Below are 12,500 nucleotides of genomic sequence, written 5' to 3'. Positions count from 1 at the left end.
ACCAGCAGACGACCGTGGTGGTGGTGGTGAATTACACATACACACACACACACACACACACAGAGAGAGAGAGAGAGAGAGAGAGAGAGAGATATATATCAGCGTTGGTTATTAGACGTACTACATAGGCTCAGCAGCACGTCAGCAGACAAAGCACTCCATCCTATACTGCCTCCTGACATGGGCTGACGCTGATCCTCTTACTAACTCCTTCGCCGCCACCCTGATGCTAAAGATTCTCCTCCTGCTTGTCTATTGTAACTTCTTCTGTTGCTCTTATTGTTTACAACTTTCCTGCTAATCCATCTCCATCTCTCTATTCGTAGTTTATTTCTCTTCCTCGGTGTTGTCTAGTTATTATTTCTTCTTGTTTTCTTCCGTTATTCTTATTTCTTTGCAACATCACTCCTTCTCCATCATTTCTTCATTTGTTTATCATATTTCTCTTTCTCACCCTCGATCCTCTCCCTGTAATAAGTGTCCGTTCTCCCAGTCTTTCCTTAACATGTTCCTCCATCTCTTTTACTCCTAGTTTCTTCCACTGCTACGGTTAGATATCGCCTTAGAGGATCAACCTTCCCCAATACACTGTCTACCACGGCTTCATCAGCCATCCCTATTCCACGCATGTCTTCTTTCACTTCATCCATAAACCTTCTCACTCCTGTACGGGTGAAATGCGAAAACTGGCCTTGTTTCACATTAGGTAGTGCGTCTGTTAGGATGAAAAGGCTGTTGCGTGGCAGTTGCGTTGTTGTTTTTGTATCAGTTTTACATTAGTTGGCCATTCCATCGTGTGTCCCCTCAAGGAAAACGACCAAAGCTGTCCATCATAAAAGCTGTCACCGTGCAGTGTCTAGCGTCCTTCCTACGTCTTTTCCTCTTTCTCCTGTGCCTTCATCCTTTCCCTTCTTTCGCGTGTCTTAAGCTCTTTCTTTGCTCTTTGCCTTTTTTTTTTTTGTCCTTCTTTCCCTGCTCTCCTTTCTCTTCCCCCTTTCTTATATCTTTATTCGTTCTTTTTTTTCCTTTATCTTCCTTTGCCATTCCTTCCTTCCCTTGCCTCCTCTTTTTGTCTTTTTATCAAACATTTTTTTTCTTCCCTTCTTCTTCTCCACTTCCTCCTCCTTCTCTTTCACCTCTTCCCTAACCCTTTCCACTTCTCCCTGCTACCTTCCTCCTCCTCTTCCTCCTCCTCATCTTCCTCCTCCTCCTCTTCCTTCTCCTCCTCCTCCTACTACTCCTCCTCCTCGTCCTTCATCCCTACCCTAACATTTTTTTCTCCCGCCTTTTCCTTTTTCGTGCATTCTTTCACCTTTCCTTCATTCACACGTCTTCCTTTATTTTTTCTCGTCCGTCCTCTTCCTCAATCCTTCCACCAAATAGCCCCTTTTGAAGTGAAATTCAAGAATACTACTTCTCCATTATTTTCACCGTCTCAGTATTTTTCTCGTACAATTTTCCTGAAAGTTTAACTCCACAATCAACGGTGAGGATGAAACTTCTCTTTCACTTTCTGTATTGTTATCATTTTATTTCATTTTATTAAGTTCCACAAAAAATAAAATTAAGCTTTATTTTCAAAGAGTAAAATAAATGAATAAGGAAATAGGTGATAGACAGAAACAAATGGATAAATTGGTTGGGAAAGACAGATGAAAGACAGACTGTAGACAGGAATGGACAGATTAAGAATGGATAGATTGATTAGGAAAGATAGATGAAAGACAAAAAAAAAAACTACAGTATGCAGAGAAAGACGGATTCATTAAAGAAATAGATTAATTAGCAAAGACTGATGAAAGACACGTAATAGACAGGAAGAAGTAGATTGAGTAGACTAAAGGAATGGATAAATGGATAGATTAATTCAAGATGGCGTCCTAAAACTGGTGTAGCATCGGCTCATTATGATACGCTCGTGTTTCATTTTTATTAAAAGCATTACGCGTGTCATTTTCTTTTATTTATTTATTTATTTATTTATTTATTTATTTACTGGCGGGATGGGACAGCTGCGTGTGACGCGTTACGTGGCATTTGTCAGCTCGTGATGAAAATGAGTTACTGTTGTTTATATTACTCATATCCTCGTACAGTAGAATAGGTGGACTGACGGATGAATAGACAGATGGATGAAGGGGCTATACAGGCAGATAGGCAAATAGATAGATAGATTAACAGATGGATGGCTGCACAAATAGATAGACAGACTTATAGGCAAATAGATTGATAGATTAACAGATGGATCGCTAGACAAATAGACAGACAGGCATTTAGATATACAGATAAATATATGGATGGATGGATGAATAAATAGACAGGTAGATAGAAAGCCTGATGGATATATAGATGAATGGATCAAGAGATGGATGAGTGAACAGACATCCTGACATACAGGCAGGCAGGCAGACAAATATACCTTGACTTAAATACGTCGAAGGATAAATAAATGAATAGATAGATAGACAGATGAAGAGAGAGAGAGAGAGAGAGAGAGAGAGAGAGAGAGAGAGAGAGAGAGAGAGACAGACAGACAGACAGACAGACAGATTGATTGAATGTTATAATGCACAATTCCTGAGGTACGTATGATATTAAAGGTACACTTGCTGCTGGTCAGACTTCTTGTTGATTATTTTATTTAGCAGCCTTAAAAGTAGAAGTTCCAAAATATTATCAAGGTTATGGTTAGCAGTGGTCGGAAACCATCTACGTATATTTTCTCTAAGTATCCGAAGTTTTTTTTTTTTTTTTTTTACTATTTTACTGCTATCTTCATTAAACTTCACTGCACTGTAAGAATGTTTGCTTGGAGACATAGAGAGATAAGAGAAAATAAAAATTTGTTTTATTCTCTTTGCACTATAGAATGTTTCTTTCTATCTAAGAGGCGGGCAATCCCTCACGTGGTGGCCAAGACAAAGCACCCACGCACACACACACACACACACACACACACACACACACACACACACACACACACACACACACACACACACACACACACACACACACAAACTCTCTCTCTCTCTCTCTCTCTCTCTCTCTCTCTCTCTCTCTCTCTCTCTCTCTCTCTCTCTCTCTCTCTCTCTCTCTCTCTCTCTATGACCCTGTCGAAATATTCTAGCGAGTTTACTGTAAAACAAAATGTGTTTAGAAAATTATTCATTACGATTAACGGAGGAAATAGTCAAGCAGTGAAAAGGTTCATTACTGTTACATCATATCTCGCGTCGGATGTACAAAGCTTACGAATCTGTCCCTTTCCTTTGCTTAACTTGCTATGAATTGTGTTGCACTGTGTAACTAAATTCTGCAATGTGTGCCTGGAATTGATGCCTTGCCTTCAGTTTAGGCCAAGAGTTACATCAGGTCACGTCAGATGCCTGCTTCAGTCACGTTATGTAGGCCACACGGAATTGTGTAGAGAGATCGTGTAGACTCTAGAGGATCAGGTTAGAGGATCGCGTCAGCTCATGCTAGAGATCACGTCAGTTCATGTCACTTAAGTCTGACCACCTCATGTTAGTGGTCACGTTGCTCATGCTAGAGAGTTGCGTTACGTCATTTTAGAATCATGTCTTATGTATGTCATGTCAGGAAGTAACGTCACAGGTCATATCAGAGTTACGTCACAGGTCATGTCAGGAAGTCATGTCACAGGTCATGTTAGTCACAAAACTGTTTCGTGACGTCATTCTCTCTCTCTCTCTCTCTCTCTCTCTCTCTCTCTCTCTCTCTCTCTCTCTCTCTCTCTCTCTCTCTCTCTCTCTCTCTCTCTCTCTCTCTCTCTCTCTCTCTCTCTCTCTCTCTCTCTCTCTCTCTCTCACACACACACACACACACACACACACACACACACACACACACACACACACACACACAACTTTGCACTATAATTTTGATAGTTGTGAGCGGTAATTAGGAGATAATAGTGATAAACTGTGGCCTTGTACGTAATTATTATCATTGTTGCTTTCTCTTTACCCTCCAATAATTTCAACGAGCTGAGGTGGAGGTTACTGGGATTTTCAAGGATGTTTTTCATGTCTTTTTGTGATAGTTTAACAAGGTTTCTGCATCATCAATGGGAAAATATGCATGAGAACCTGACAAACCAACCCTGTGGCCTCTAAAAATAGTCCTTCCAAGTGAACAAGATGCTTCAGGATACAGGCTTATAATTACAAACGCAAAGCGATAATCTTTTGTTTTTATTATTTCCTTTTTAAGTATTTCCAGCACCGAAGACACGCACGCACACACGCTTCACCCACCTTACCTAAAGGCTTACTTGTGAAAAAGAACAACTCTACCCTCAAATAATTAATATGCACGTCCTGACAACTTAATTCTAACGCTGAATGCCTCTCTCTCTCTCTCTCTCTCTCTCTCTCTCTCTCTCTCTCTCTCTCTCTCTCTCTCTCTCTCTCTCTCGAGTGGCAGGAAAGAGCTTCCACAAATGGCAGCGCCAGCAGTGTCAGGGAGTGTGGTGAGGTAGGTAGATAGGCACCAAGGCACTACATGGGTCTGATCATGTACCTACTACACACAACTTCACGCCACACCCACACTACATTACATTCAAAATGCGCCGCCCTCTCAAACAAAAATAAATAAATAAATAAGGCATCGTTGTCTGTTTCCTTCATCTCATCCAACCCATACCCATGCATGGCTGTCCTCATTACACTATCTCCACCTCACCCACGCCTCTCAACGCTGTCTTACAACGCTGCCCACGTCCCTCGCCTCACGCGGTTTTTATATCTCACCCACGCCTCTCAACGCTGCCCTGTAACAACCCACGCCCCTCGCTCCCCTCACGCCTCGCCTCTCTCGCCCAGCTCGCCCTTTCGCCCACGCCGCCCATCGCTGTCCCCCATTAACTGCCGTGGAGTTGATGGCTCTAATCCATCGTGGCGCCTCCCCCTCGCTACACAGGAGGGGCGGCGATGAGTCCGAGTAATGACGACCACTACGCGCCAGACACGACAAGGACGCGCAACGGGCATACGACTATATACATACGGACCATGCAAGATACATAGATGCGATACATGCATACATACACATAAATACCTACATATTTTTTTTCGGAAAACTCTGCTTGATTTTGTTTTACCCTCCTTTTTGTGACATACTCACTCTTGTAAACTCTGATGAAACTCTCTGCCTGATATGTACATACATACCTACAGAGTGAACTTTGTCCGATTCTGTTTTTCTTTCTTTTTTTGTGACTTTTACACACTTATTCTGGTGAATTCTGAAATTTTGTGTCTGATTCTGTTGTTAAACACGTACAGGCACAAGCACTTGACTCCTTGCCAATCCTGGCCATATAATTTCTCAGCAGCAACACCTGGTGCGGGGTGGGTGAAGGAGGGCGGGTTAAGCAAGGGGAAGGGGAAGAGGTGTGGATGAGAAGAGAAATACGGTAGGCAGGCAGGCCAGCCAGGCTATGTCAGAGGCAGATGTAACCAATGGTAACAGCCATAATAAAAAAAAGAAGGTGACAAATGTCATTTTTGTTTGAAATATAGCTAGGAAAACTTCATAAGTAGGGAGCTTACATACATACATAAAAACACAAACGAATGTACCTATTTGTTCGTTGACCATATATATACACATGTAAAGACATCTGTATCCGTGCTGATTATGTCAAATTAATCTTAATATTGCTTTCAAACGCGTCCCATACAAGATCATCGCCGTGGTCGACTTGGCTCTGCTGTGCCTTCTGTGCTTGAGTTGAGTGAAGTACGGTGATTTAGAGGGTGCTTATGATTTAAATGAGAGGGTGAAAATACGTTAAAATTTTTACACCAGCTGTGAATTATTTCTTTTATTTGAGATTGTAGCGAAGTGTTTGTGTTTTCAAGACATAATTCATGATGGTAAGTTAGATAATTGAACTTGAAGAGAGATTTGCAGACAGACCATATCATTAAATATGCAACATGTGGAGTAGCAAACACACCAGGGTACAGGTTTATGGAGTCATCGAGGGCTTGGAATAGAGATGATAACGGCTTAGGAAGAATAGAAAGAATAATAATTGTGCATGGAAAAGTATCTGTAGCAACCAAATTGACAACATACGTGACAGAAACGAATCCATGTATGAGCGTTCACCCAGTGTACCGAACAAAATAGTATATACCAGATTATGTACGCGAGACATTCAGCAGACTGCTTATCATGTCGCACAATCTCGAGGTGAGGTGGGGTGGTGGAGTGGCACACCCGGCGAGCAGGGCGTATGTCAGTGTGACATGGTGCAGGTGCAGTCTGAACGGCATCTGCTCCTACATCGCCCATTGACTCAGAACTGTAGGAATGACTACTCGCAATTGTCCTTTGATGGTATGGAGGCACTGTTTGGTGAAGAAAATGATCTAAAGAAGCTGTGTGACTATGTATAAGCAGTAATTAAAATACATGAATAATAAAGGAAATAAATACGAGGAATTATTGTATTCACCATGTATGACTTCTTTTCTTATATTATGAGTTTTTATTGTATATGATCGTGTCTGCTAAATTTTCTGTGGTTGTGTATGAATGTTATTTCAGCAAGCGTTTTGTATTTCCCTCTGTACTTAATTGGGTGGTTCCGTAACAAAAACGTCTGATTTCCTTCTTTACATTTTCTTTTCTTCCTTTCTTTCATAGTGAGTGAGAATGATTGATTGACTGAGACAAGTTGACCGCCAAAATAACTCAAGGTGTGAAGAGTCACGTTATTTTCAAGGAACAACATCAAGCAATCACCCTGCCACTCCCTCACCGCGCCACCACTCCCTCACATCGCCAGGGACTCACCGAAAGCGTGCTGTAGCGAGTCTGGTTGTCCCCGACGTAGGTGACCATTGAGTGAAAGTTCCTCACCACGTAGAGAGGTAGCTCCTCCAGACCAAAGTACTCCGCCACCGCCTCGTCTTGCACGAAGGATACGTTCTCCTGCCTAACGGACGCCAACTTGATCAACACGGAGCATTCCTGCTTGTCAAAGGGGTAGTAGAACACGTCGAAGTGGCAGGCGAAGGTACCGCTGTGAGGAGGGGACAGTGTGTAGTAGAAAGGACGAGACAGAGACAGACAGACACACAGACAGACAGATAGATAGACAGAGATACAAACAAACAGACAGACAGATAGGCAGACAGACAGACAGACAGACAGACACACACACAGAGAGAGAGAGAGAGAGAGAGAGAGAGAGAGAGAGAGAGAGAGAGAGAGATGCAGAATAACATAACAAGATAATACGCATATACACACACATTTACCCACTCACACACTCACACTTACACTCGCTCACACACCGGGACACACACACACACACACACATTCACACACATACACACACACGCACACACTTCAAGTTCATAACAACAGACTGCCTGCAGGATAATGAGTTTCTAGTAAGATTCAACAAACTTAAAAAATGTAAATAAGGAAAAGACTGATGCTGTTCAACCCTCCTCCTTCTCCTCCTCCTTCTAATCCTCCTCTTCCTCCTCCTCCTCCTCCTCCTCCTCCTCCTCTTCCTCTTCCTCCTCCTCCTCTTCCTCCTCCTCCTCGTCCTTCTCCTCCTCACCATTTCCATGCTAGATATCTTCTAACCTCATCTTTCTTATACTTCATCCCTCTCATCCTATCCTTTCTCTCTCTCTCTCTCTCTCTCTCTCTCTCTCTCTCTCTCTCTCTCTCTCTCTCTCTCTCTCTCACACACACACACACACACACACACACACACACACACACACACACACACACACACACACACACACACTTCTATTAGGAGAACTAAACTCAACAAAACTGTAAAATGTCTCTCTTAAACACTTCTCTTGTATTTTTTCCTCCGTGTTTATTTTCCTCTTCCGTTGCTGAAAGGACTTGTATGAACTCTTTGTCTGTCCTTCCTTGTTTTTCCCTTGTTTATCCTATACTATTTTTTTTCCCCTTTATCAATTAATTTAATCGTGAAGTCTCTTAATTATCATATCTTTTCTTGAATGTACAGTCGGCTCCCTACTTGATGAAGCAGTTTTCTACCTACATTTCTAACAAAAGTGAAATATGTCATTCTTTTTTTCGTGACAGCTATCATTAGCTAACAGAGGCCTGCCTTCTCCCCCTCTATATCTACCCTCTCCGTCTCTCTTCCCTATCGCCCTTCGTTTCATACTTCACCTCTCTCTCTCTCTCTCTCTCTCTCTCTCTCTCTCTCTCTCTCTCTCTCTCTCTCTCCACTTTTTGTGTCGCCACCGCCGCCGCCGCCTCACATAATCACCTCACAATTTCAGAACGAGAGCGCTTAATGCCGCGCCCCATGAAAAGAGTTGCTGGCCGTAACCCGCGCCGTATATATATACATACGAGTATATATAGAGAGAGACACGCAGCATCTGATATTGTCGCTGGCGTTATATTGTTCCGCCCCAACACACTCGGAACAAACACGACAAATAGCTCACCGACTGGATAGTTCAGTGGTTGGATGGCTTAATAGCTGGATGGTTCTGTGAATGGCTGGATAGTTCTGGAAATGGCTGGATGGTTCTGTGAATGGCTGGATGGTTTAGTGAATGTCTGGATGGTTTTGTAAATGGCTGGATGGTTCTGTGAATGGCTGGATGGTTCTGTGAATGGCTGGATGGTTCTGTGAATGGCTGGATGGTTCTGTGAATAGCTAGAGAGATGGTTGTCTGTATGGTTGGCTGAATGTCTTAACGGGTGGTTCATTGGCTGTTTCGTGTTTCGTTGCGCTGTCATGTCTTTTTTTTTCTTGGAAGTTAATCTAACCCAACCTAACCTAACCTTTACTCAACCTAACTCAGTTTTTCCAGGAAAGTGACGGAAAAAGGAAACCAAGTGGGAGAGATAGTGGGGAGGAGAAACTGAGAGACTGATAGACTTAGAATATAATGCACACACACACACGCACACACACACCGCGTGGTGTAGTGGCTAGCACGCTCGACTCACAATCGAGAGAGTCCGGGTTCGAGTCCCGGAGGCGGTGAGGCAAATGGGCAAGCCTCTTAATGTGTAGCCCCTGTTCACCTAGCAGTAAATAAGTACGGGATGTAACTCGAGAGGTTGTGGCCTCGCTTTCCTGGTGTGTGGAGTGTGTTGTGGTCTCAGTTCTATCCGAAGATCGGATAGAACGCTCCGCAATGGAGAAGACTGGCTGGGTGACCAGCAGACGACCGTGGTGAATTACACACACACACACACACACACACACAAGCAGGAGCACGCGCGCGCGCCCGCGGTAAAGTTACGTACATACATACATACCACATTCTGAGTTTATACGCACACCAATATATACGCACACAATAAGTTAATGAGAGAGAGAGAGAGAGAGAGAGAGAGAGAGAGAGAGAGAGAGAGAAAGGAAATACGATTCATTCATTTCAAACAAATACTGCTCTGAAAATTAAATAAATGGTTATAACGAACAAACGATTAACAATGAATTTAAAGCTAGTAGTAGTGGTAGTAGTAGAAGTAGTAGTAGTTGTAGTAGTAGTAGTAGCAGTAGCAGCAACAGCAGCAATAACAATAATGATACCAATAACAATAAAAACAACAACAATAATAAAAATAATAATGATAATAATGATAATAATAATAAAGATAATAATAATGCAATAACAATGATAATGATAACAATTATTATTATTATTATTATTATTAATATTATCTTTATTTTTTATTACTATCATTATTATTATTATTATTATTATTATTATTATTATTATTATCATTATTATCATCATTATTATTATAATTTAACCTCATTTTTCAGCACTATGAGTCGTCGTGGTGCTCATTATAAAGGAGGTAGCACAAAGCAGGTGTGTGTGTGTGTGTGTGTGTGTGTGTGTGTGAGGGCCGCAGAAAAATTTACGCTCTCAAAATTATCATCTACACACACACACACACACACACACACACACACTCTCTCTCTCTCTCTCTCTCTCTCTCTCTCTCTTACAAGATGTGTGTGAGTTCACTGTTTCGAAGCTTCATTAACCCAAAACTTGCAGCTAGCGTCTGAATGAAGCAGGACTAGCTAGGGTTTCAGGTTTGCGAGCTTGGCTTCCTCACAGCTTCACTCTGTTCCAAAACCAGGAAAAACGTAACATACAGGAACTGAAATACTGAAAGGAAAATATGTGAATGCGTTGAGATTTTTCAGCTGACGAGCCTTAAATTTCGAAGTGGAAGTGTCGTAAACAATCTATAAAACGACACGTTGTGAAAATGGTGGTAGGAGGAAAGGAGGAGAAAAAAGATGAAGGGAAAGGAAAAGTTGAAGATATGTAAGAAGGAAAAGGAGAGATTGAAGCTAATGATAATATAGTTGTGGTGGTGGTGGCGGGGGTAGTGTTAGTGGTAATTGTAATGGTGACAGTAGTAATAGTAGTAGTAGTAGTAGTAGTAGTAGTAGTAGTAGTAGTAGTAGTAGTAGTAGCAGTAGTAATTTTAATTGTTGTTATTGTCGTTGTTGTTGTATAGTAGAAGCAACAATATTATGAGTAGTAATAGTAACAACAGCAATATTACTGATAGGTCAGTAATGATGGTAATGATGATAATGACGACGATGACTACAATAATGATGATGATGATAATGTTGATAGTAATAATAATGACAATAACAATAATAAATATAATAATAATGATAATAGTAATAATAATGATAACTAAAAGATATAATCATAACAATGGTAATAACAATAAAGATAAAATAATAATGATAACAATAATAATAATAATTATTATTATTATTATTATTATCATTATTATTATTATCATTATTATTATTATTATTATTATTATTATTATTATTATTATTATCATTATTATCATTATAATTATTATTATTATTATTATTATTATCATTATTATTATTATTATCATTATCATAATTATTAATGATATCAATATCAAGATATATGACGCCACAGACTCTCTCTCTCTCTCTCTCTCTCTCTCTCTCTCTCTCTCTCTCTCTCTCTCTCTCTCTCTCTCTCTCTCTCTCTTGCCTTTCTCCCCACCAAACAACATCAACAACAAAAGCAAAAAATAATTGGGGCATACACCTTTTTTTTCAGCCAGGTACACACGGTTGCTTAATTAATTACAGGCCCACCTAATAAACAATGGACTCCTATTACTTTCCTTCCTTTTTCCTCCTGATCATTCACTTCCCCCTTTTTTTCACCATTTTCTTTTTTCTCGCTTATTTTTCTCGAGTATCTCTAGGTGTGTGTGTGTGTGTGTGTGTGTGTGTGTGTGTGTGTGTGTGTGTGTGTGTGTGTGTAATTCACTTCGGTCGTGTGCTGGTCACCCAGCCAGTCTTCCCCATTACGGATCGAGCTCAGAGCTCATAGACCGATCTTCGGGTAGGACTGAGACCACAACACACTCCACACACCGGGAAAGCGAGGCCACAACCTCTCGAGTTACATCCCGTACCTATTTACTGCTAGGTGAACAGGGGCCACACATTAAGAGGATTGCCCATTTGCCTCGCCGCCCCGGGACTCGAACCCGGCCCTCTCGATTGTGAGTCGAGCGTGCAAACCATTACACTACGCGGTGTGTGTGTGTGTGTGTGTGTGTGTGTGTGTGTGTGTGTGTGTGTGTGTGTGTGTGTGTGTGTGTGTGTGTGTGTGTGTGTGTGTGTGTACACATTTGTGCTTGGATGGGTTCGGATGTATTATGTGGGTTTGTTGGGATTGATAGATATTTTGATAGGTAGTTGGAGGGTAACAATTTATACAGATTAGTAGGTTGATAGGCAGATGGGTAGACGAGTAGGTAGATAGATAGATAGAAGGATAGATTGATAAATAGATAGATAGATAGATAGATAGATATCAATTAATTACTTCCACATACATACAGACAAAGACACACATGCATAGATCAACACTTATGAAATTAATTAATCTTAAAATCTATTTTTTTCCTTACATTCTTTCCTTCCTTTACTTTGTCATGTATCTTCATATACTTTGTTTATCTTTATCAGCCATTTCTTTTCCTTCTACTTTTCTCTCCTCTTTAGCCTTCATTTCCTTTCCATTTATCTCTATAATTCTTCCTTCCTTCCTTATTTCCTTCCTTCACTTTCATTATCATTACCATATATCTTCTCTTTCTCTCTGCAATATATTTCATTTTCCTTCAATATTTCCTCTTCTTCTCCCTTCATTTTCCTTTCACAACACTTCCCATTTAACATTATATACATTTCCATCACTTCCTTTCTTTTCTACTTTTCTTTATTACCTTCTTTTCTTTTTCTACTTTTCTCTATTATTTTCCTTTCCTTCCTTCACCGTTATTGAATTTATAAACATAGATGGCTAGTGGTTTGGTTTGGTACGTGTAGGGTGGGAGGACTGGGGGTAGTTTGGTGGAGGGAGTGATGTGGGAAGGTGGGTGGTAGGTGGGAGGCTCCA

At 40.9% G+C, this 12,500-nt stretch overlaps 1 protein-coding gene across 1 annotated transcript in view; it reads right to left on the bottom strand.

Annotated features, from left to right (window-relative positions):
- LOC123518714 overlaps positions 1–12,500 on the bottom strand; it is a 40,508-nt gene that overhangs the window by 11,647 nt on the left and 16,361 nt on the right. Inside the window, exon 5 of the mRNA XM_045279715.1 lies at positions 6,832–7,060. Coding sequence (XP_045135650.1) covers positions 6,832–7,060 — 229 coding nt within the window. The remainder of the gene's footprint in view (positions 1–6,831; positions 7,061–12,500) is intronic.

Source organism: Portunus trituberculatus, chromosome 44 (assembly GCF_017591435.1).
Source record: "Portunus trituberculatus isolate SZX2019 chromosome 44, ASM1759143v1, whole genome shotgun sequence".
Classification (NCBI taxonomy): domain Eukaryota; kingdom Metazoa; phylum Arthropoda; class Malacostraca; order Decapoda; family Portunidae; genus Portunus; species Portunus trituberculatus.
The sequence above is the reverse complement of the archived record's forward strand: the minus strand, read 5'-3'. Positions and strand labels throughout refer to the sequence as shown.